Source organism: Syngnathus typhle, linkage group LG3, assembly GCF_033458585.1.
Source record: "Syngnathus typhle isolate RoL2023-S1 ecotype Sweden linkage group LG3, RoL_Styp_1.0, whole genome shotgun sequence".
Lineage (NCBI taxonomy): Eukaryota > Metazoa > Chordata > Actinopteri > Syngnathiformes > Syngnathidae > Syngnathus > Syngnathus typhle.
In genome coordinates this window covers 4,492,000-4,512,488 of record NC_083740.1, presented here as the reverse complement: position 1 = coordinate 4,512,488, position 20,489 = coordinate 4,492,000, and the positions used below count along the sequence as shown (strand labels likewise).

The 20,489-nt window shown below is 43.1% G+C and overlaps 3 protein-coding genes across 9 annotated transcripts; 2 read left to right on the top strand and 1 right to left on the bottom strand.

Moving 5' to 3' along the window:
- Positions 1–505: 505 nt before the first annotated feature.
- Positions 506–13,950, top strand: evi5l (ecotropic viral integration site 5 like). 4 transcript variants are annotated; one of them, XM_061274755.1, is made up of 20 exons: positions 506–845; positions 5,409–5,783; positions 6,031–6,220; positions 6,637–6,861; positions 7,178–7,252; positions 7,342–7,467; positions 7,567–7,710; positions 7,795–7,884; positions 7,993–8,090; positions 8,181–8,241; positions 8,394–8,447; positions 8,654–8,686; positions 9,507–9,647; positions 9,818–9,934; positions 10,035–10,175; positions 10,260–10,436; positions 10,573–10,719; positions 10,813–10,908; positions 11,033–11,128; positions 11,980–13,950. In XM_061274755.1, the coding sequence occupies exons 2-20, from the start codon at positions 5,548–5,550 to the stop codon at positions 12,286–12,288; spliced, it is 2,556 nt and encodes an 851-aa protein (XP_061130739.1). In that variant the 5' UTR covers positions 506–845; positions 5,409–5,547; the 3' UTR covers positions 12,289–13,950. The 4 variants fall into 4 exon arrangements, with proteins under 4 accessions (XP_061130739.1, XP_061130738.1, XP_061130742.1 ...); XM_061274754.1 differs by having other exon boundaries at positions 10,257–10,436; XM_061274758.1 differs by lacking the exon at positions 8,654–8,686.
- Positions 12,981–19,509, top strand: LOC133151592 (zinc finger protein 2-like). 4 transcript variants are annotated; one of them, XR_009713937.1, is made up of 7 exons: positions 12,981–13,040; positions 14,893–15,064; positions 15,687–15,874; positions 15,973–16,292; positions 16,410–16,578; positions 16,683–18,681; positions 18,761–19,509. XR_009713937.1 is itself a non-coding variant. In XM_061274760.1 (7 exons), exons 2-7 carry the CDS (start codon positions 14,967–14,969, stop codon positions 16,850–16,852), a joined length of 867 nt encoding a protein of 288 aa, XP_061130744.1. In that variant the 5' UTR covers positions 12,981–13,040; positions 14,893–14,966; the 3' UTR covers positions 16,853–18,027. The 4 variants fall into 4 exon arrangements, 1 of the variants encoding a protein (XP_061130744.1); XR_009713939.1 differs by having other exon boundaries at positions 16,683–18,966; positions 19,038–19,509; XR_009713938.1 differs by having other exon boundaries at positions 16,683–18,966; positions 19,035–19,509.
- Positions 17,023–20,114, bottom strand: pglyrp2 (peptidoglycan recognition protein 2). The gene is made up of 4 exons (XM_061274759.1): positions 20,033–20,114; positions 18,488–19,348; positions 17,581–17,791; positions 17,023–17,478 (listed from the first exon to the last, which is right to left on the bottom strand). Exons 1-4 carry the CDS (start codon positions 20,106–20,108, stop codon positions 17,175–17,177), a joined length of 1,452 nt encoding a protein of 483 aa, XP_061130743.1. The 5' UTR covers positions 20,109–20,114; the 3' UTR covers positions 17,023–17,174.
- Positions 20,115–20,489: the final 375 nt, after the last annotated feature.

Sequence of the window (20,489 nt, the reverse complement as noted above, 5' to 3'; positions counted from 1 at the left end):
AGATGGTGGCAAAGCATCTAAAACGGAGAGGATGATAAACAGGGATGGCGCTACACCGGGGCTAGAGGAGCTGTAACCCCTTCAGAAATCAATTTACCAATTAGGTGTGCATGCATGCTATCTGTTTATTTGTCCGTATCGTTCCGCCTGTCAATTCGCACCCAATTTGTTGCGCTCAATCGGCCTATCATACATGTTTTTGGAATTTGGGGGGAAACCGGAGTACCCGGAGAAAACCCACGCAGACACATGTAGACTCCACGAGCCGGGGTCAAACCAGAAACCTCTGCATTATGCTCCACTGCGCCGCCCCTATCTAGAGCACCTCTGCCCAACACCTGCAAACCCCGCCTTTCGTCAGAATAAATATCGACGGTGATTGGCTGTTCCTCCACGCAACGACCTGCAGTTTCAGCAGGGGATTGGCTGGTGAGTTGTCAATCAGTCCTAGCTCCCTCTTCTGATTGGCTCGTTCCTCCTTCCGAAGTCTGCCTGCCATCCTAATTCCTAAATGATTTCCCTGTCGAGATTGATACTGCCGATCCCAATGTTGAGTCTTCGGCAACGCCACGTTTCTTGTTGTCATGTTTATAACAGCTGATTCCAAACTAAAAATATATACATGTTGTTAACCTATTCCTGTCGGCTTAAATTCGGATCGAGCATAGCAGTCGGGGCTGACAGCGCCGGGAGGGATGGCACTGCGTTGGACGCTACCCGGGTGTGTGTCGTCCTCGACGGTCCATTAAATTAAGATTAAATTAATTAGCCGATACTAGGATCGGTGTTGATATTTATTCAGGGAGACTCAAACTGCGCTGGCGCGGAATGGAAAAACGCGTTTGGTAAGCATTCATGTTTTCTATTTGCATTCATTTAGCTCGGTGACAATGTTGTTGCGAGACCACCTTGGCTGCTCGTGTCAAATTGAACTGCTAAACTACAACACAGGCCCATCGATGGATGTCGACAGAAATGTCTAAAGGTTCCGCTCCTCCTCGTTTTCACATGTGTGCTCGTTTTCCGTGCTGCATTCCGTCGCATGTCCTGTCAAACAAGACACCGACATTCATGTTCACTAGCATACCCAGTATCTGCATTCTTATTTGTTGGGGGGGGGATGATGTCGCATGGCCATGTTGTGTTGTCCTGCTCTCGTCTTACACTGTTACACAACCATGCTGCTGTCGTGGGAAGCCGGTGGTATCTCTCTCCCGGGAGGAGATGTCATTTAAAACCACAGATGTTAATTCCGCCTCAAACGTGGATTGACTGCACACGGCGGGATGGCCTGTTCGGGTCTCCTAGTTACAAGGCAGGCCCGCTTAGTCCGGAAGATGAGCTGTCATGTTGGCGACAGAGACTTGTTAGTTATGGAAAATGCTGAAGCATTTGTGGAGGTCATGCTGCTATTTGAAATGCAAGCCAAAAGTGGTTACTCTATTTTAGACTGGCTTTCCTGTGTGGAGTTTGCATGTTCTCCCCGTGCCTGCACGGTTTCCTCACACATTCCAAAATCATGCAGGCTGATAGACCTCCCCAAACTTTATGGATGTTTGTTTGTTTATATGTGCCCTGCGATTTTTGTGAGGATTAAACGGTTCAGAAAATTATACCGGACTGCATCACACCGGACTCTAAGGCCCATTTTAAAACCGAATTATAAGGCGCACCATTTATGCATCATGTCAGATTTTTAATCCAAATCATTCTGTATTTTATCTTTATTATTTCAACTTCAAACGCAACAGATTACTTTATAATCACAAAATAATGATCCGTAGTCTTTTTGAGTCATGATTCAGCAGGCCACTTATGATTGATTTCATGACACAATGCTTCGGGCCAGTTTAAATGTAGGATTTTGGTCCATATATAAGGCGCACCGGACTATAAGGCGCACTTTTGAGAAAATTTTAGGTTTTTAGGTGCGCCTTATAGTCCGGAAAATACGGTACTACACGTGACGTCTCTATGTATATTAGAACATCAGGGTCCCTGCAGGGGAGTTACTGGTGCGTATCATAACTAGGAAAACTTTGGTAATGATTCATCCAACTAACACGTCTACTCAAAATAACTCTATTCTAATTCCAAGGCTTTGCTGACCAAGCTGATCATTGTCTTTTTGGTTGTAACCTTGTCTCGAACCTAAGAAGAAAAGATGAAGACAATGAAATGATTCTTAGGCCTTCCTGTAAAATCCTTCCGGCTTGCAAAAGGCAAATAACACGTTTTTGTCCCAAGAGGAAAGAAATCTTTTTCTCACTTCCTGGTGATGTTTTTTGTTTTGGGTGCTTTAAGTCTTGATGTGATCTCATGGGTGCAGAGCAAAAGGCACTTGTGACTCACCCCTTTAGCTTATTCATTCCGTACTTGTCTCTACTCTGCCCTCAAACAACAGCTATGTGAGAGTTAGAATGTCATTGGGATAAACAATCGGAATATTGTATATTTGTGTGACTCAGACAATTTAAATCTGTAAATATTGTTGATTAATACGTGTATTGATGGCTTTATAAAATTCTGGACCGGTACCGATGTGCTAATTGTGTTGTCATCCAGTTTGGAGCTGCCAATAAGTCCTTCATGCTTCCCGTGTCATTGTGTGATCAATGAATGTCTCAATCAGCTTTTTAAGGTGATAAATAAACATGTCAGTATTAGCACTTAAACAGTCCAAACAACAACTGTAAAGTAATTGATGGATTTGCACGGCTGTTTCCAGACCATTTCCGCTCAGAGCAGCACTCAAGGGAACCTATTATCTGGAGAGTGATGCTATTAACTCAATTCAGCACAGGAAAGCTTTTGTCATGATAAACATGAACAGTATGTAAGGCACTAAAATGGAGAAACCCTTGCCATGTTTTATTTTTTCTCTAAATAGAGCAGTGGGTTCAGCCATTAAACCTAAATCATTTACACGTTTGTGACGAGCTGGGTTAATCGATAGCCGATTCCAGTGTATGGAATCATGAGTCTTACTGTCTTTAACACAATCACTGGAGTTGTCAGATGCAGCGTTGAAGAACATAATCTGATTCTGTTGACTCAATCACTGCCGTATCAGTTCAAACTGAAGTTTGACGTCTATATCCGTCAGTGGGAGCGAATGGGTTGCGTGGGGGTCAACATGTTGATCAAAACATCCATCCATCCATCCAATTTGTGTAGTTAATTTATCACAAAATGAGTCTCGAGCAGCTTGACAATTTCACGGTTGACAAGAACTTTAGACATCCCATGTATCAAACGGCTAGCCACACATTACCGAGAAGGTCGCCCTGGAGGCAAGGCTGGTGGAGCGCCCTTGAGCTCTGAGCTCATCATCTAAGGCAGGGGTGTCAAACTCATTTTTTTTCGCGGGCCGCATCGTAGTCATAGCTTCTTTCGGAGGGCCATTATGACTGTCAACCCAAATAAATGTATGAGCACCTCATATTGTATACAGAAAAAGCGACAAAACAAACTGACAAATAACTCTTTTTCAAATCAGATGAGTAAAAAACGGTCAAATATTAAAAAAAAAAAGAGATTTGTCTTCGCGGGCCACATAAAATGATGTGGCGGGCCGTATCTGTCCCCCCCGGGCCTTGAGTTTGACACCGGTGATCTAAGGGGAAAATGATTTGCTGCTCAGGGAGAACATTCAACTTTGACATACAGTACGAAGCAGCATTTTAAAAAAAATGTATGAGCACACAAAGGCCACACCTAACAATATATGGACCGCCCAATCATTATACATGACTCAACCTATGAATTCATATCAAAACGACAGCAACACAAACCATCTGGGCGGGTTTTGTTTTACTTTTGAATCATAATCCAGCCATTCGTAGTCATGCTCAGAACATCTAGGCTCCCTCGCCTTGTCAGAGGCCTTCACACTATCCCTCCAATAATGAAGTGCATCATCTGTCGCTCTACTGGTAGTCATGCGTGATTTACACATTTCACACTCTGACCCCCGACACTGAACAGTCCTTGTCTCGTCGCTGAGACATCGCTGAAGGGTCACGGCCGTTTCTCGGACAAAGCAGACTGTATTCCCAATGCTTGGGTCATGTTTGAAGTTATTTTTGAATGGCGTCTAGTTCAGATCAGGTTTGTGTCAATGGCGACATCCGTTGAGTTCTGCTTCAGTGAATCCATTTTGTCACTCCTGAGTATAAAGCTATAGCGGGTGACTACTTTTCTTTCCGCAAAAGTGATTGGGCTTGTTAATGGTTCTTTTGATTGGGCTGGTTGCTGCACATGAATGCATCCTTTGTTCCATCCCAAGCACTGTTTTTTTGTGTTTACATTTGTTTTGTGTTGATTTGCCAACATAAAGATTGTTTTGGTACGCTAGGAGTTATCATGGTTGAAAAAGTAATGAGAATTGACCTTTGTGGAAAAGTCAAGTTAGTTCTGGTGTTTATTTCAAACGACCTTGTAATGCGGTGAGTTTTCTTTCAAATTAAACACTATCGATTTATTTATTGTGCTAAACTTTCTTAACACGGGCAAGGTTGTGCTGAAGACGTAAGTGCTTTAAATAGCCCGAATGATTGAATAACTAACAGCGGAGCGTGGACACACTCATGATGTTTTAACATTCATTAAACAACCCATGGAAACAATGATGTCATCAAAAAGTTCCATGAGCTTCAAGTGGTTTGTTTTGGAGATGGGTTTCCATGAGTAACTTGACGTCGGTTTTCTGTTTTAAACTCTCTCATGTCACATTTTAGCAGCTTTTCTTTTCTGGAGTTATTCAGGCTAATTTCCGACAAGGTTGTTTTGACTGCGGCGTAATGACTCAAGAAAATGTCCGTGTGTGTTCTGAGTCACTATGACATCATTGACGTTACTTCATTTTTGGAGAAGTCTTTGTGGGCATCTCTACCGGTGTCTGCTTTGTGGTTAATTTTGTGTTGAGCCAATCACGGCTCTGTTTGCAAATGTCACATGACCAAATAACAGCTGTCGTTATTGAATATTTTTAGAATTGATTAATTCTACCAATTATTGGGTATTAATGAGTGAATAAAAAGAACTTTTCCAAAGTAAAAGCAGATGTTTGCAAATGTTTTTTTTTGATTAAACACAAAAAATAGCTTTGTTTGTTTTTATTAAGGTCTAGAGAATTATTCCTTAGGAGAGCTTGAAGTGGGAAGATTTCCAAAATGACTTTTTTTTTTAAAATGCAAGGCGATTACTTTGCTCATCGGTTTGTTGTCGATTAATTTTGACATGGGTGAAAATAGGTGTGCACCTGTGATATCCGTATTAGTCAAGTGGCCCAACGGAAAGTGACACTATCACATGGGGTCTAGACGTAAATTGAACTTATTACTTCATAAAATGACAAATTAGTCAAGTAGTCCGTTAAAGGAAGTTTCTCCTTTCCTCTTCATCAGGTTTGAAGACCTCTGATCCTATTGGCTCTTCAGCCTGGCAGGTGACAGTCAGCTGACATCCTGACAAAGGAGAGACCAGAGTGAGGCGAGGCGAGGAGAGTTTCCACTTGCGCAGCTTCCCCACAGCGCAATAAGCGACATGTCAAGCGACAGTCCCGAGCGAGAAGGCTCAGGCCAGGTTCCGACACACCTCGACTGCCCTTCGTCCCCTCCCGCTTTGGATCCCGATCCCCTGTCGACGGGAAGTCCGGTCCTCAGCCCAGACTCCTCGTCCCATGATGCCGCGCTGTCAGCGCCCGCAGTTTCCCCGGCGGACTCGGAGAACCTCAGTCCAGATGAACTGGAGCTGCTGGCCAAACTGGAGGAACAGAACAGGTGAGAAATATTGCTTAAATTATTTATTGTTATGTTGTTTATATTTTATTATATTATTTTAGTATATTATATTTTAGTATATTTTATTACATTATATTTATTTAAATTCAATGCAAAAAAATAGATAAAAACTTCATCCAAAACGTTTTTTTTTTTTTTTAAATAGCTATTACTTGGCAAATATGTGAACCTATGTGTGAACCTGTAAACAAACTGTGTCTTCATGACTCGTACCTGTGCCTGCAAGATTACTGGAGGCCGACTCCAAGTCCCTGCGCTCCATGACGGGGTCGCGACGCAACAGCGGCTCTTCGCTGGTTTCGAGTTCCTCGGCTTCCTCCAATCTGTCCCACCTGGAGGAGGACACCTGGATCCTCTGGGGCCGCATCGTCAACGAATGGGAGGAATGGAGACGCAAGAAGGACAAGCTTCTCAAGGTCAGTTCAGGTTGATCTTATTCCTCCTGACCGCCTCTGTTCCCCTTTGTGTCGAGGGTTGAGTCGAGGCATTTTTCGTGGAAATCTCATCAAGTTTCCAAGTATACCGCCAGACAAATGATGCCTCTTGCAGTGATTGACGCAAAGATGAAATGATTTGCATTGCCATGGCAACACAATCATCCTCATCTTGAGGAGACACGCGCCTTTGTGCGCGTCTGCAAAACCTCCAAGACGGCAAAATGGATGAGAGGAGGGACAGCTGAGTGAGTCAGGATGGAACAAACAAGCCATTTGGACAAAACATAACTATGATGTAACGGCGCCACAACAACACAGATCCTAAAAAATATGTTGTTAAATCAATAGTTGTGTAGTTTTCTGATTGAGGATTAATTGATGGACGTGTCCTCCAGGAGTTAATCCGGAAGGGCATTCCTCATCACTTCCGGGCCATCGTGTGGCAGCTGCTGGGCAATGCCACGGACATGCCGGTGAAGAATCAGTACTCGGAACTGCTGAAGATGTCATCCCCGTGCGAGAAGCTGATCCGCAGAGACATCGCTCGTACCTACCCCGAGCATGAGTTCTTTAAAGGTCAAGACAGCCTGGGCCAGGAAGTCCTCTTTAATGTCATGAAGGTAAAAACACTCTTTTTGAATGACATTATCTTTTTTTTTTCATAAAGTATTCAAATTTGAAGTGATAAAGCCACAGCATTGTTTGCTATATTATGATTATCTGTTCTCCTGACTTATGTTTACGTCACAATTGTTTGCTAGCTAACGCAAAATATTTTGATTATTTAGCATTTTTGATTATGTTTAAATATACTCGCAAAATAAATTACAAACTGCCGTAAAATGAACCAAGGTCAGCTATTCGGAAAACGAGAGCCCGTTTTCGGCAACTTTGATTTTTTTCACCCAGATGTTTGAATATTTACATATTTTTCAGGCTTACTCTCTTGTGGATCGGGAGGTTGGTTATTGCCAAGGTAGTGCGTTCATTGTTGGCCTGCTACTCATGCAGGTAATGTGTGTTGTTTAATAAAATAAAATTTAATTAAAACTGTGTGTAATTGCTAACGATGGAATTCTCTCCTAACAATTTTGCGCCAGATGCCCGAAGAAGAAGCTTTTTGCGTGTTTGTGCGTCTGATGCAGGAGTACCGTCTGCGAGAGCTCTTCAAACCCAGCATGGCCGAATTGGGACTTTGCATCTACCAGTTTGAGTATCTTCTACAGGTAAAGAACAAGCAGGAGAAGGTTACATCCACTAGAGGGCAGCAAAGCTATTTCTTTTGTCTGATTCTCAATAACAATGCTATTTTATTGTCATATCAGGAACAACTTCCAGATCTTAACGTCCATTTCCGGTCCCAGAGTTTTCATACATCCATGTACGCCTCATCTTGGTTCCTCACGCTGTTCCTCACCTTTCTCCCTTTGCCCGTCGCCACGCGCATATTTGATATTTTTATGTACGAGGTAGGAGGATTTACTTCATCTATGGTAACTTTTGTTTGTATTGAGTCGGCATATAAAACTAAATTGCGAGACCTTTCCCCCGAGGGCCTGGAGATCATCTTCCGTGTGGGCATGGCCATTCTGCAGTACAACCAGACGGACCTCATTCAGCTGGACATGGAGGGCATGTCACAGGTGCCGAACTTAAATGATGTTCTCAGGGCTGTCACTATAAAATGTTTTTTTTAGAATCGATTTAGTTTGTGTCACGATGGAATATTTTGTTGCAAATTTGTCTTCCAGCATTTTCAGAAGGTGATCCCTCACCAGTTTGACAGCTGCCCAGACAAGCTGATCCTCAGGGCATACCAGATCAAATACAACACTAAGAGAATGAAGAAGTGAGCGTCTCTTGTTAACTTTGCGACCCCCCCCCCCTCCAAGAACCAAATGTTTAAATCTGAATTTAAAAATTCCTCTTATTCAATCAGGTTGGAGAAAGAATATACCACCATCAAGAACAAAGAAATGGAAGAGCAAATTGAGATTAAGGTGTGTTTGTTTGCTGGATTTTTTTTCCATTACTTGATCAAATTTCCTCAACCAATCTAAGAATTATTTTTCAATTTATGAGGGAACCGAGCAAGGCTCCGCTTAACACACACAATCGACAGAATTCTTAATGAATCGACTTTTGTTTTCAGAGGCTGCGCACTGAAAATCGACTACTAAAACAGCGGATTGAAACCCTAGAGAAGGTCAGATACGAAGTTTCCACCTTTACCGACTATTCTTTTCCCTCCTCTTCAGAAAAAAAAAAAAAAAAAAACTATTTTCTGACTGATCTCCATGCTGCCTCTGTTTTCCTCATCTTTTCGGTTTCTCTTCCTTTCCTGTTCTACTCTGGGCTTTGGTTGTGGCCTCTCGTTTCAACATCTTGTTGCGTCCCTTCATTACGCTGTAGGAGAGTGCCGCTCTGGCAGATAGACTCATCCAGGTAGAGTACTGAATGAACCGCTTCCCTGCTCGCCTCAGACCTCTCCTCAACAACAAACTCGGTTTTTGACGCTTTTAACAAATCTGCATGTAAAATACTTTTTTTTTTTTTAATGTGATTTAATATTTCGTCCACAAACCTGTTATGTGCATGTTTATTTATTGTATGATTAATTGTTTATAAGCAATGACACTTCCATGATGAAACTGTGCAACTCCTGCATGTGGCTTGGAAACACCATTTTGTGATGCAAATATTTGGATTTACACTAATTACTTGTTTGCTTTCTTTATAAGAACTCTGCATTGCCTTTCTTATTTAGGAGTACATTGTATGGAGGAACGTAAAAAAAACATTTTCTGAGTTGTCCCAGAGCGTACCGATACCAAGTACTGATACCATTAGTATTTTTGCTACATATAATTTAAAAGCAAAAAACAAATGATTTTAAAGAAAGAGCAATATATTCCGATATAAAAAAAAATGATGAAATTTTTATTTTCTATTTAGTGAAGGTAAAACCGCCACACCGATGTGTATCGCCCTCCATCATGAGTACCGATCACTCACTAACCTCATTTGTGTAACATAAGTTTACGCACGTAATAGGAAACGTCAAAAGCGATTGATTCTCAAGGACATGTACCACTCAGCTAGCTCTCTTAAGGAAAGCAAATATACTTTATCCCCAAATATAACCATTCCTGCAAAGCTTAACAAAAAAATGCACGACACTATCGTTAACCCCTTTGACCTCAATTGGGATCTACTAATTTGTATTTTAGAAATGTCAAATGCCGTTCTGGTGTTGCTGTTCCAGGGTCAGGTGACCAGGGCGCAGGAAGCGGAGGAAAACTATGTGATCAAACGTGAGCTCGCCGTAGTGAGGCAGCAGTGCAACGTAGCTAGCGAGGGTCTCGAGAAGGCGCAGGACACCATACGAGAGCTGCAGCAACAAAAGGTAACCTCGGGAACAAAAATGGAGATGACAGAGAATTTCATTTCATTCTTCTTTGCTTCTGTTTTAATTATTATTAATTCGAATCGTGCCCACGTGGCAATTTATGATGATTTCGAGTTTTACAATAGCATTACTTGTTGACTGTAAACATGCCGCAATGCTCCTTTTAGTACACGGAGCAGTTTGTGAGCAGTCTGCAGACAGAGCTGGAGCAGTCCAAGCTGCGCGAGGCCGAGCTGCTGGGAGCCATGAAGGAACTACAAGACAAGGTGCTTGATCTGGAGAAGGTGAGTCACCTGACAGGACTTCACCGTATTTGCTTCAGCAGCCGAATTATGTTGATATCAGTTCAGTCAGATAAGAGATGTTCTCCCCATCTCCATCCAGAAGAGCAGCTGTTTGCCTGATGAAAACAACGTGGCAGCTCTGCAGGAGGAGGTGAAGCAAATGAAGCTAAGGGAGCTGGAGACACTCCGATCATTCCGAGAGATGCAGGACTCGGTCACTGAGCTCAACCAGCGCTGGCAGGTAAATCCACAACACATAAAAGCCGCAGTTGTTTTGTCTTATGGTGTGTTTTTTTTACCCATCTTGTCACGCGTGTCTCAGCAGCATCACATGTCCCGCAGCGGCAGCACAGGCGGCGGCGGCAGCCACTGGAAGGAATCGCCAAAGAAGAACGCCATGAATGAGTTGCAAGATAAGCTGATGACTGTCCGTCTAAGAGAGGCGCAAGCCCAGGCTGAGCTACGAGAGGTCAAACTGAAGGCTGTGCAGCTAGAGAGCCAGGTGGGACACGTCCATCCGTACCGCAGATATACTAACTGCTTGTCCAACAAGCTTATTTGAATCGGATTATTTCATGCTAGTATAAAATCAATCAATATGATCAACCTACTAAAAAGTCATTTGCTGGCTGTTCCAGAATACCATCCATAGTAAATTGATTGGACGCCATGAGCAGGAGCGGTCCGCCCTCCAGGATCGTCTCCAGATGTCATCCAATCAGAACAAAGCTCTTCAGGCCCAGCTCAACGAAATAAAACGGAAGCAGGCCGAATGGGACTGCAAGGTGCGATAAGAGCGGGAACCAGCCCCAATTAAAAAAAAAGAACCACAAGGGCCCACGCGGGAATTAACTCCTCCCACATTGTCCCGTTGACAGAGCAAAGAGGAGGTGATGGCCGTACGACTGAGAGAAGCCGACAGTATGGCCGCCATGGCCGAGCTCAGGCAGAAGATAGCCGACCTCGAAATACAGGTGAGGACGGATGAGGGTTGAAAATATTGAACTGACGAATGGTCATAAAATATTCCTAGTCCTCAAGGATCTCCAGTAAAGCTCCTGGAGACTTTGACCGTACGCCCATGCGTATGTCTTTCAGAAAGAGGAAGGGCTGATCCAGGGCCAGCTCAACCACTCCGACTCTAGGCAGTACATCAACCGGCTTCGGGACCAGATCACTGAGCTCAAAAATGAGGTCACTCACTCACACACATCGACACAAGTTTCCACTTTTACTGTAGTTGAGATAAAGTGGGAAGAAATTCTCTTTTGAAAATGCCAACTTAAAGTCATTTCTGGAGTATGTAGGTGGCAAACAGGAAGCCATTGCATGTCTCTTCTGTCTGTAATTGATTCTGCAACAAATGTCAATGTTTTTCCAATGGCTGTCAATCAAAATCCAGACAATAGATTGTGACTTTTTAAGTTTAATTGCTGTATACGATATTATATATCTTTTTATATCTTTTATCTTTTCTTAATATATATATATATTTTTTATATTAGCCCTAACATAATCATCACTGAAGTTCACCTGAAGCATATTCTTCCTTACTTTCCTAAAGTTGCAAAAATAATTGAAAGATATTTAGTGACATTCATTATTGTATCAAAATAAAAACGTCCCATTTTGACATTATCAGAGCGAGCCAGTGCGTGCGTGCGTGCTGATTCTCAACCGAGGGGGCCGAAATGAGACTATTGCGGTTGTCGCTCTTCTGCTGAAACTCCCCCACCACCAGTTTTTCACCAAAGCTGTGGCTTTACGAGGGCGAGTGAAACTCGCATGCAGATGAAAAATCTCAGTGTTTATATGGTTGAGTCATATGTAGAGCGCTGATGCGGTGAGAAATAAATCCAGATTATCGTTGGGTTTTATCACCTGGAACAAGTACTAAAGAAATGATAAATTTATCAATAAAAAAAATTGTGTCGCTATAAAGAAAATATCATCAGGTGATGCCAGACGTATTGACAAGGAAGTTACAGGAGTAATGCACATAAACAGTTGTGTTCTCAAATGTGACATCCTGTTTGGGTTTCCAGATCAGGCTACTCCGAGGTCAGAAGGCTCGGACTCCGGGTTCCAGGCTCACCGCCATGGGTGCCGACTACCAGGATCTGTGTCTGACCAGCCCCGCCTCAGCTGAGGGCGACTACCTGAGTTCTGACGAGGACATCCTCCATAGCCCGCTGCCTCCAAACGCCCTTTACCCGGCCATACCGGGCCCGTGTCACCCCTCGGCCCGGCTGGACAGCGAAGGCAGCACGGACAGCGAGGCGGAAGAGCGGACACACCCGGACCCCCCGCAGCTGTTCGGTAGTATGATGTGTGCAGAGGCCATGGAGAACTGAATGAGCGCTGGTTGGTTACTATGGCAACGCTGATGGACAGTATCTCACCGGAGTGAGTGCATCCCTCCTACTTTATCCTTTCACAGAACGGCAGGTTCGACTTATTTTGAAGGAAGAGTAAATTCAAAGTGTTCTATAAGCGATCCACTAATTACTTTGTGCACTACAAGTTTCAGTCTCGTCCTATAATCTTTTTCAGAAGTTTGAGCGATACACTTCTTTTGTGAGATATTGTACCTGTGTGAGGCCTTGCACATAAAAAAAAAAAAAAAAAGTCCTCTACTCCAGTACATATCCCAAACAGACTGACATGGACCTGCAAAACCACTGCTCTGAAATTAATTGATGATGTGAGATGTGCCAGCAGCCTATATCCATTTTGAGTTAGAATGTCGGAAAACACCTTTTTGGCTGACCGTTGTTCGCTGGCTTCATCGAAAGAGGCCCAAATAACGTCCATGCACTCATCCCTACCATTTCAACATCCTCAACATGCACTGGATGTTCTAAGTGCAAAGGGGAAAAAAATAGGAGGAAATTCAACATTGCCAAATTGTTTTTCTTTTTGTATTTTAAAGTATATAAGTAAAAGTAACTTATATGTTATGTAATTTATTTTGATATGATTTTTACTATCAAATACCGTATGTCTGAGGGTGCCGGCAGATGTCCCTCCCTCCTTCCTTCCTGTATGAGCGTGTGCCAACCTCGTGCCACCACGATTGTTGCCTGTCTTTGTGCCGTGACGCAAGGTGAGATGCTCCATGAGCTGCTATCATGTTTTATTTCCGAATGATGAGGATGTCACCCGCCCGTCGTAAAATCTGTCTCATTGTTCGTTTGCTGCAACTAGCTACATTATGTGATAACGGACATTAGCATGTTTTACATATCAAATTAAATATCAAAACAACCCTTTGGTATGTCGCTAAGATTTAAAACGTGCCGCTTTTTTGAGTCAAGACCCAAAAGAAACATATGTTTGGATTTTTCAGCACTGATTTGACATGATTGATTCATTCGGGGGGGGGTTCTTTCGCGTGATCATCCGTCCACGAAAAAAGTGGAACTGGAGTTTTGTGTCTGGACATCAAAAGGGTTAAAGAGGAGGTATTGCCAAGTGCACTGTTGCAAGTAACCACCTTGGATGTCACAAGGCCTCTTTCTCTAACCTGGAATCTGTGATGTTGCAAAACTTCCTTCTCTTTCTTAAGCTTAACCAGACTGAGATTTTTGCCCTATTGGTTGTGGGCAAACGCTGAAAAGAAAAGTCTCTAATTATATCTACAACTGACAATTTGTTTCAACTCAATACTGGGTGATAATTGCTTTATCAATACAACCAATTAGACAACTGCCATCCATGGGTCTCCCTATATTGATCGTGTATCAGTCACGTGCCATACTCTTCACACCTTGTCGCATTTGAACCTTATCCAGCAAAACTTTGGTGATTAAGGCAACAATCTGACGGCGGCACATGGAGTGTCAAACATTTTTGTCACCTTATTCCCTTGCCCTGTTGCATTTGAGCTAATGTGCTTGTCGCAGACATTTAATACAGCTAAAGCTTCTATAAAGTCTAGTACAATGAAAGACATGTCATGTCCTGTATCACAAGGACAATACTAAATAAAACTTTGAAATTGCAATTTTTGCCAAGATTTGCTTTGTGTCTTATTTGACCTTAAAATAGCAGTTTGTATGTTTGAGCAAAACAATTATTTATTCCAGTAGTTCAGTTCAAAAAATGAAATTAATTTGATGTGTTAAGTACATCAGATGTTTTTTATTTATTTTTGTTTTGATGTTCAATAATTTACTGCCCAATATTTACCATCTTGAGTCAGTGCATTTTTGACTGCTATATAATGATTATACATTATAATCATAATCTTCATGATTATAATGTATTTGAAATTGGTCTACTGAAAACACCTTTAATGACAATACCGTATATATAATATTACTTACAGGGTTGTATTTATCCTACGCGAAGAATAGCTAACTATTATTTCTGCAGCTTACTGAGATAATGTCTTTGTTTAATACTGCCCTCTGTCGGCCATATTTTGCATATCTGAAGGAGCAGCACATTTTTTATGCACGAATGCTATTTCGTCCCCAATTAATTTTGGAGATGCTGAAACACAATAACCCCATTTACATTTATTTTGTCTGGGAATGATTTGAATCTCCTCATCTGAACAAGATGGCTGTGTCTTTTGTAATACCACAATTGACCTGTAGGTGACAGCATGGTGCAAGAGAACAATTAGATCGCCTGGAGAGAGGATAAATTAAGTATAGAAGGAAGACGCTCTTTTTGGGGGTTTCTTTTTTGCGCGACAATTTGAGTCTAAAAAGTTTGAACAGGTTCAATATTTACGATTGCCGGCCCCCGACTGTTATACAAGCGTATCGGACAGAGAGAGAAAATAAAACCCGCACGACATATCACAGGATAATCGCTCAGAATAATCCTTGAAACACTAATCGGGTCTTTGTGACTTTGAAGTGTGATAGAAATACTCAAGTTTGCCCCGATTGTTGGGATGTGTGTACCCCGCTGTAAACTCAATGAGCAGATTTTTGCTTTGACAGGAATATGCTCAATGCGGTGTTTGTGTGAGGAAGCGGTGAGGTTGACACGTCACAGATGAAAGCGCTTCCTTTTCATGAGGGCTTTAGAATCCTTCACACCTCACTTCAGTTTCATTTACCTGCTTCTTATATCATTTTGTCCTCGATTGCTCAGCGTTCAACTTCATTTCTGGTAAGTTTTCAAAGCAACTATTTGACCACGTTGACATTTTACACACTGCTATTAGCGCTTTAATGATTGATGGTATTCATTCCAATCTTAATATTTTTATAGCGCACGGAAGAGTATATTGCCTATGTTCATCTTTATTACCGCTTTTTTTTCTCCAGTTTATTCACAATTTTTTTTAAATGACATGTAGGGCTATAGATCGACATGTATCAATATTCCGATTGATATTTTGGTGTATTTCTCCCAGTGTGACATTGATCGGATTTGCTTTATTGTTACAATTTTAACAGTATTATTAATGATGAGTAGTCCCCATTGGCAAATGCTTTGAAATGGACAAATTGTCATCTTTGACTCTGTACAGTACTATATTGTTGTAATACTGTAGTTTTGCTCCCTTTTCTGATACATTTGCTAATTTTACTCACAATGCGTTCGTTTCTGCTGCCATCTAGTGTCCAAGTCAAGTAGTGCGCGTTTCTGTATTTATGCTATATTAAACAAGACCAATTGGAGTGAAGAAAATGGATTATGATCACAACATGACTGCAGCTGATTGTGTTTGCTGCAGAATTCCTTCTCATTAATCAATAATCCTGCAATTTTGGTTGTCCTTCCTCAGTGCGATGCCTCGTTCCTTCTTGGTAAAGCGAGGAGGCCTCCAACCCTTTCGCTCAGAACAGAGAATGACCATTGGCCAAAAAGAAACGCGGCCCCAAGAGTCATCCCACACCGCATCTGCTCCACAGCGCCTCGATACGGTTACCGTTGATTCGCTTCAGCCTGTTTGTGGCGACCAACACTGTGAAGGTAATTGGCACCTATTCAAAGTTCATTATCAGAATTCTGGATGTTCAAATAATATATTTTTTGACACTCAACATGGTGTGTAAATGGTGTCCTCGTAGACATTCCTGCGGTTCCCAAAGTTGAAATGTGGCCCAGACTTCCGAGTTCCGATAGACAAAAATCATCAGGGATGGACTTCTTGCCTCGGAACGACTCTGACCGCTCCAAGATGATTTGTGCCAGTCAAGAGTGTCCACTATGCGGAAAAGTTGGATGTCATTCTATTATTCTACAAAAACGTTCCACTGGGAAACATTCTCATCCCAATGTGTTTTTGTTTTTGCAGCTATTTACCCACTCGTGCACTTTTAAGAGGCACGTATACAAGTGTCATGGAATCACATCCTATGCAAGAGATCTTGAATCGTGCAAGGGCAAGGTAAGAATCTTTTACTATCTTTGGGAATGCCGAGTTGGTCGAAGGGTGCTCGCGGGATTCAAAAGCAGTCGAGTGACCAAACAACAGGACATAAAGTGTTGTGTTTGTGTGCGTCAGGACGTCCGAGCATTCGGCTGCAGTGTTTGTGGAAAAGTGTTCAAGCGCTCGTCCACGCTGTCCACGCACCTTCTCATCCATTCTGACACGCGGCCCTACGCCTGCCAGTACTGCAACAAGCGCTTCCACCAGAAGTCGGACATGAAGAAGCACACGTTCATACACACGGGTTTGGGACCCTGGCTTTTTTTTTTTCCTCTTCTCCTAATTGTCTTGAGGTCTCGTTTAAGTTCGATACCAAACCATAAGTGGATTTTATGTTGTTGTGGTCAGGTGAGAAGCCCCACGTGTGTCACATATGTGGCAAAGGCTTCAGCCAGAGCTCCAACCTCATCACACACACCCGCAAGCACCAAGGCGACTGGCCCCACCGCTGCCCTCGCTGCCTCTTCAGCTTCCAAGAGCCTGTGGACCTGTGGCAGCACCACTGTGCCCGCCGCTGACACAATGTTTTTTTCAAGTTGTACTAATATAATTAGAAAGTTTTTATTTGGGGAAGACATGTGAATATTATTATTTGAACCCCTTTTGTCTTAAGATTGGAAAGAAAAAAATACATAGAAATATGAGACCAAGTGAAAAGATTTTTTATCCCACCGATGACCGAGGCACAGCCGAGTTCAGAATAAACCACTTTATTTGGAACTATATACACATGCACGCTTTGCAGACTTTGACACAGAAGGGGAAAGCTAAATCCAATTGACACCTAGCGCAGGAAACTCTCCGATGGTCAGCACGCCTTCTCGGGTTTCAACGTGCCAATCAACGTCTGAAATGATCCCATTGTGTAATTTCATTAAAGAACGCATCTCCGGGGCAAGACGTGTAGTTGACCGTCTGCCTGTGGCCGTGGACGGTGTAATTGGCCACGAGCTTCCCCCCGCCCACCGCACAGCGCGTCAAGCGGCGGCGTACAAGGTCCAGGGCGTGAAGCGACGGAAGAGTTGACGTGTAGTTGCCGATGATCGATACGCCGAATCCGAGACTGTTGTGTCCTCGCGTATGCGTGCCGAGGATGTTCCAGCCCCGGCCTTCGTAGACGTAACCGTCCGAGCCAACCACGAAGCTGCCACAATTGGGGCCATGTAAATTGTATTAAAAGCCAAATGATTGGAATTGTTTTGAAATCCAAAGGAGACATTTAGTAGATGGTGAAAAGGGGTGTCACCTGTATCCAATGTCACTCCAGTTGCGGACCACCTGGTGGAAACGCTGCATGGCTCTCATGTCCCGGGAACACTCCGAGAAGGACAGGCACGGCTGCGAGGGCTCATAGGTGTGGTGAATGTAGAGAAAGTCAAGGGGTAAAGACAGTGGGATGGGGGTTCCCTTGTAAGCCTTTGCCCTCCACTGGCAGCGAGAGATGATTTGAGGACAATCTGCGGCAAAAGCTTATTTTAGATGCCACTCCTCTGTGAGGTCCAGACGTTAATGCTCACCCATTTGGCTTTGGCTGAAATGGAGGTCTGGGACCCATTCTCTTTGGGCTTATTTGTGTTGGGGCCTCGGATTACTTTTTTTTTTTTTTTATACTTTATTGCTTTATTTTGCACTGTTGGGCAACTCCAATCTGGTTATACTATGTATAATGACAAATTAAAGGCATTCTCATTTATTCTCATGTGAAATTTGATGGGTAGGAATAGTTGTTGGGGATAGGATAACTTTGAAACTTTCAGCCGTGTTTTGCTTAATTTGTTCACTATTCACACTCTTATTTTGAAAACGATGCTGTTTTTATGTATTTTCCATCTCATAGTTTCTTTATGTTAAGTTGACGTCGTGTGGCTAAATTTATATTGAATTAGCGGATAATTTAACTTTTTGTTTATACTTGCTTAAAATCATTTAATATGGATCTACATGGCCGACACTTTTTTTTTCCCCTTTCACTCAAAATTATTAACAAAAATATTTTCTATTAAAGCTACTAAAGGACGTCTTGCGTCATCAATTCAAAGTTTAGCTTGCTGTCTAGCTTGGACTAAGCATACAGGCGTTTTAGCGAGGACAATGCAATGTTCGATCCAAGGTAAAAGTTAGTTTGGAAATCCAACCGTGCTATTCTTACTTACCCCAGTACTTGTGCACAAATGCCTCTAGTCCCTTCTTCACCGCCTCGTTGACTCCTGTGTCCAAAGCCACCCACTCCGTCTTCTCCAACTTCCAGACTAGTTCAAGCGTGTCCATCAGCTCCTTCTGAAGGTCAAGGGGCTCCAGAATGGATCGAGAGATCTCCCTACGCCGTGGACTAACATGGCTCGGCAAGGTATCAAGACCCTGGCTTGCGTTCAGGGTAAAACTGTAGTATTCTTTGAGGGTCTCACTCAGCGCACGTGGCTTTTCAGATTTGGGGACTCGGCTGATGTCCGTGCCCAGTATTACTCCATCCATGCCCCCACTTATAACTGCGTCTGTGGCCAGGGTGGCAGGCCAAGAGAGTTTGAACACTTTGGGGCGCTCCACACTGTCCCAGCACCCATCAGGCCCCAGGCGATTGGACACTGGGATGTCCTGGAGGCTGAGAAAGGTTAACCCAAGTGTCCTTCCCAAGGTGAGAGGAAAGAGTCCAACGGCTGAGGTCGACTCCAACTTGGCTTTGAGTCCGGATTCGATCCCCAGCAGCAAAGGTGCCAGGGCGACCGTGGTGCCGTCCCGGGTAAGCGTCACCCCTCGCTCTTCGCCGCTGTCCGTTACGATGTGGTGGACTGCCTTGTCGAAGAAGCTGAAGGACGAGGCGTTGAGGATGGCCGTCTCTAGCCCTTCCGCATCCGTGAGGTTATTCCAAGCCCCCAGGAAGTGGATGGTCATGGCGTCATCATGGCCGGCGGTCCTGCGCAAGGCTCTTACGAGCGCCAGTGGGGACAGACCCGGGTTGGATTCTTCCACCTGTCGCACCGCATCGATGAAGTTGTCCATGCTCCGCAGGTGGACACCTGGCGGCGTGGAATTCCGTCTGAATATTTCTTTTTAATTCAACACGACATTTTTTGCAAAGTGAAACACGTAGTGAAATGCGTAACTTCTCGGTTGTGCCTCAAACTCCTTGACAACATTGCAAACAAATAATATACATGTTTAGAGCAAGGAAAACAAACATGGCCGAAAACCTATTGATTGAGCCGTTGCGTAAGCATTCGGTTGGAGGGGTCCTACTACCACTAACTGGTTAAGTGTCGATTTGCGTGAAGAAAGATCGTTGGCCGAAACTAGAGAATTAAATAAATCATGCTCCGTAAGGTCAAATGTCATATTTATTGGGTGTAAGCTAAAAGATGAATACTTTTCTGTGGCCAGTGAGTAAATTGAAAAAAGACAAGTGGTGATGTTTAGTGCTGATCCAAAGACATTAGGTCAAAGTGCAAGTTATTTGCAACGTTTTGTGATCAACACAGTAGGTGCCCTTCTATTTGTTTTGGAGCGGTCGATCGGCCTCCCATACATGTTTTTGGAATGTTGGAGGAATCCCAAGAAGGCACGTGGAGAACATGCAAACGCCCTACATACAAGCCTGGAGCCGGATTTGAACCCACAACCTCTTTGCTGTGTAGCAGGGATGCTCATAATATGTTTCAAATTTGGAAAAACTCTAAATAAAAGAGTAAATAGCCAAAACATACCTGCCGGCCTGCATGATATTAAAGTGAAGTAGTAGAATGACGGCAACAGGAAGAGTGCGACTCGAAAAAACGCCATCTTGGCTTAGATGAATAAAGAATATCCCCAAAAAAGAGAAAAGTAAAAGCATGCGGTTGCTCTCGGAGTTTACTATGTTTCCAGGCACAGTTGGTTGTGTGGGTGTATGCACTTGCGCCCTTTAGGACAAGTACGTGACTACAAATATCGATTCGGCCAACAGAAAGATGCATTATATGCTCAACAGCGACTGCCCCCAAACAAATTACAAAGGTCACAATATCATCAAGAGAAAGTGTATCCTGATAGTGCTGAGAGAGAGAAAGACAAAGAGAAGGGAGGGGGGTCGCTTACACATATGACCCCAAAGCACATGTTATATTCTCCAATATTGTATAACAATTTAATGAAGTAAAATATAACACACAGTCAAAAATGAAT

Excerpts from the sequence above, each read along its gene's own strand:
- pglyrp2 (XM_061274759.1), bottom strand. The coding sequence starts at position 20,108 with ATGGCGTTTTTTCGAGTCGCACTCTTCCTGTTGCCGTCATTCTACTAC. Across the intron at positions 19,349-20,032 it reads AATATCATGCAGGCCGGCAG|GTGTCCACCTGCGGAGCATG; the intron begins GTATGTTTTGGC and ends CCACGCCGCCAG. Across the intron at positions 17,792-18,487 it reads ATTTGTGCACAAGTACTGGG|ATTGTCCTCAAATCATCTCT; the intron begins GTAAGTAAGAAT and ends CTTTTGCCGCAG.
- LOC133151592 (XM_061274760.1), top strand. The coding sequence starts at position 14,967 with ATGAGGGCTTTAGAATCCTTCACACCTCACTTCAGTTTCATTTACCTG. Across the intron at positions 15,065-15,686 it reads AGCGTTCAACTTCATTTCTG|TGCGATGCCTCGTTCCTTCT; the intron begins GTAAGTTTTCAA and ends GTCCTTCCTCAG. Across the intron at positions 16,293-16,409 it reads TTGAATCGTGCAAGGGCAAG|GACGTCCGAGCATTCGGCTG; the intron begins GTAAGAATCTTT and ends TGTGTGCGTCAG.
- evi5l (XM_061274754.1), top strand. The coding sequence starts at position 5,548 with ATGTCAAGCGACAGTCCCGAGCGAGAAGGCTCAGGCCAGGTTCCGACA. Across the intron at positions 7,885-7,992 it reads ACATGGAGGGCATGTCACAG|CATTTTCAGAAGGTGATCCC; the intron begins GTGCCGAACTTA and ends TTTGTCTTCCAG. Across the intron at positions 9,935-10,034 it reads AGGTGCTTGATCTGGAGAAG|AAGAGCAGCTGTTTGCCTGA; the intron begins GTGAGTCACCTG and ends ATCTCCATCCAG.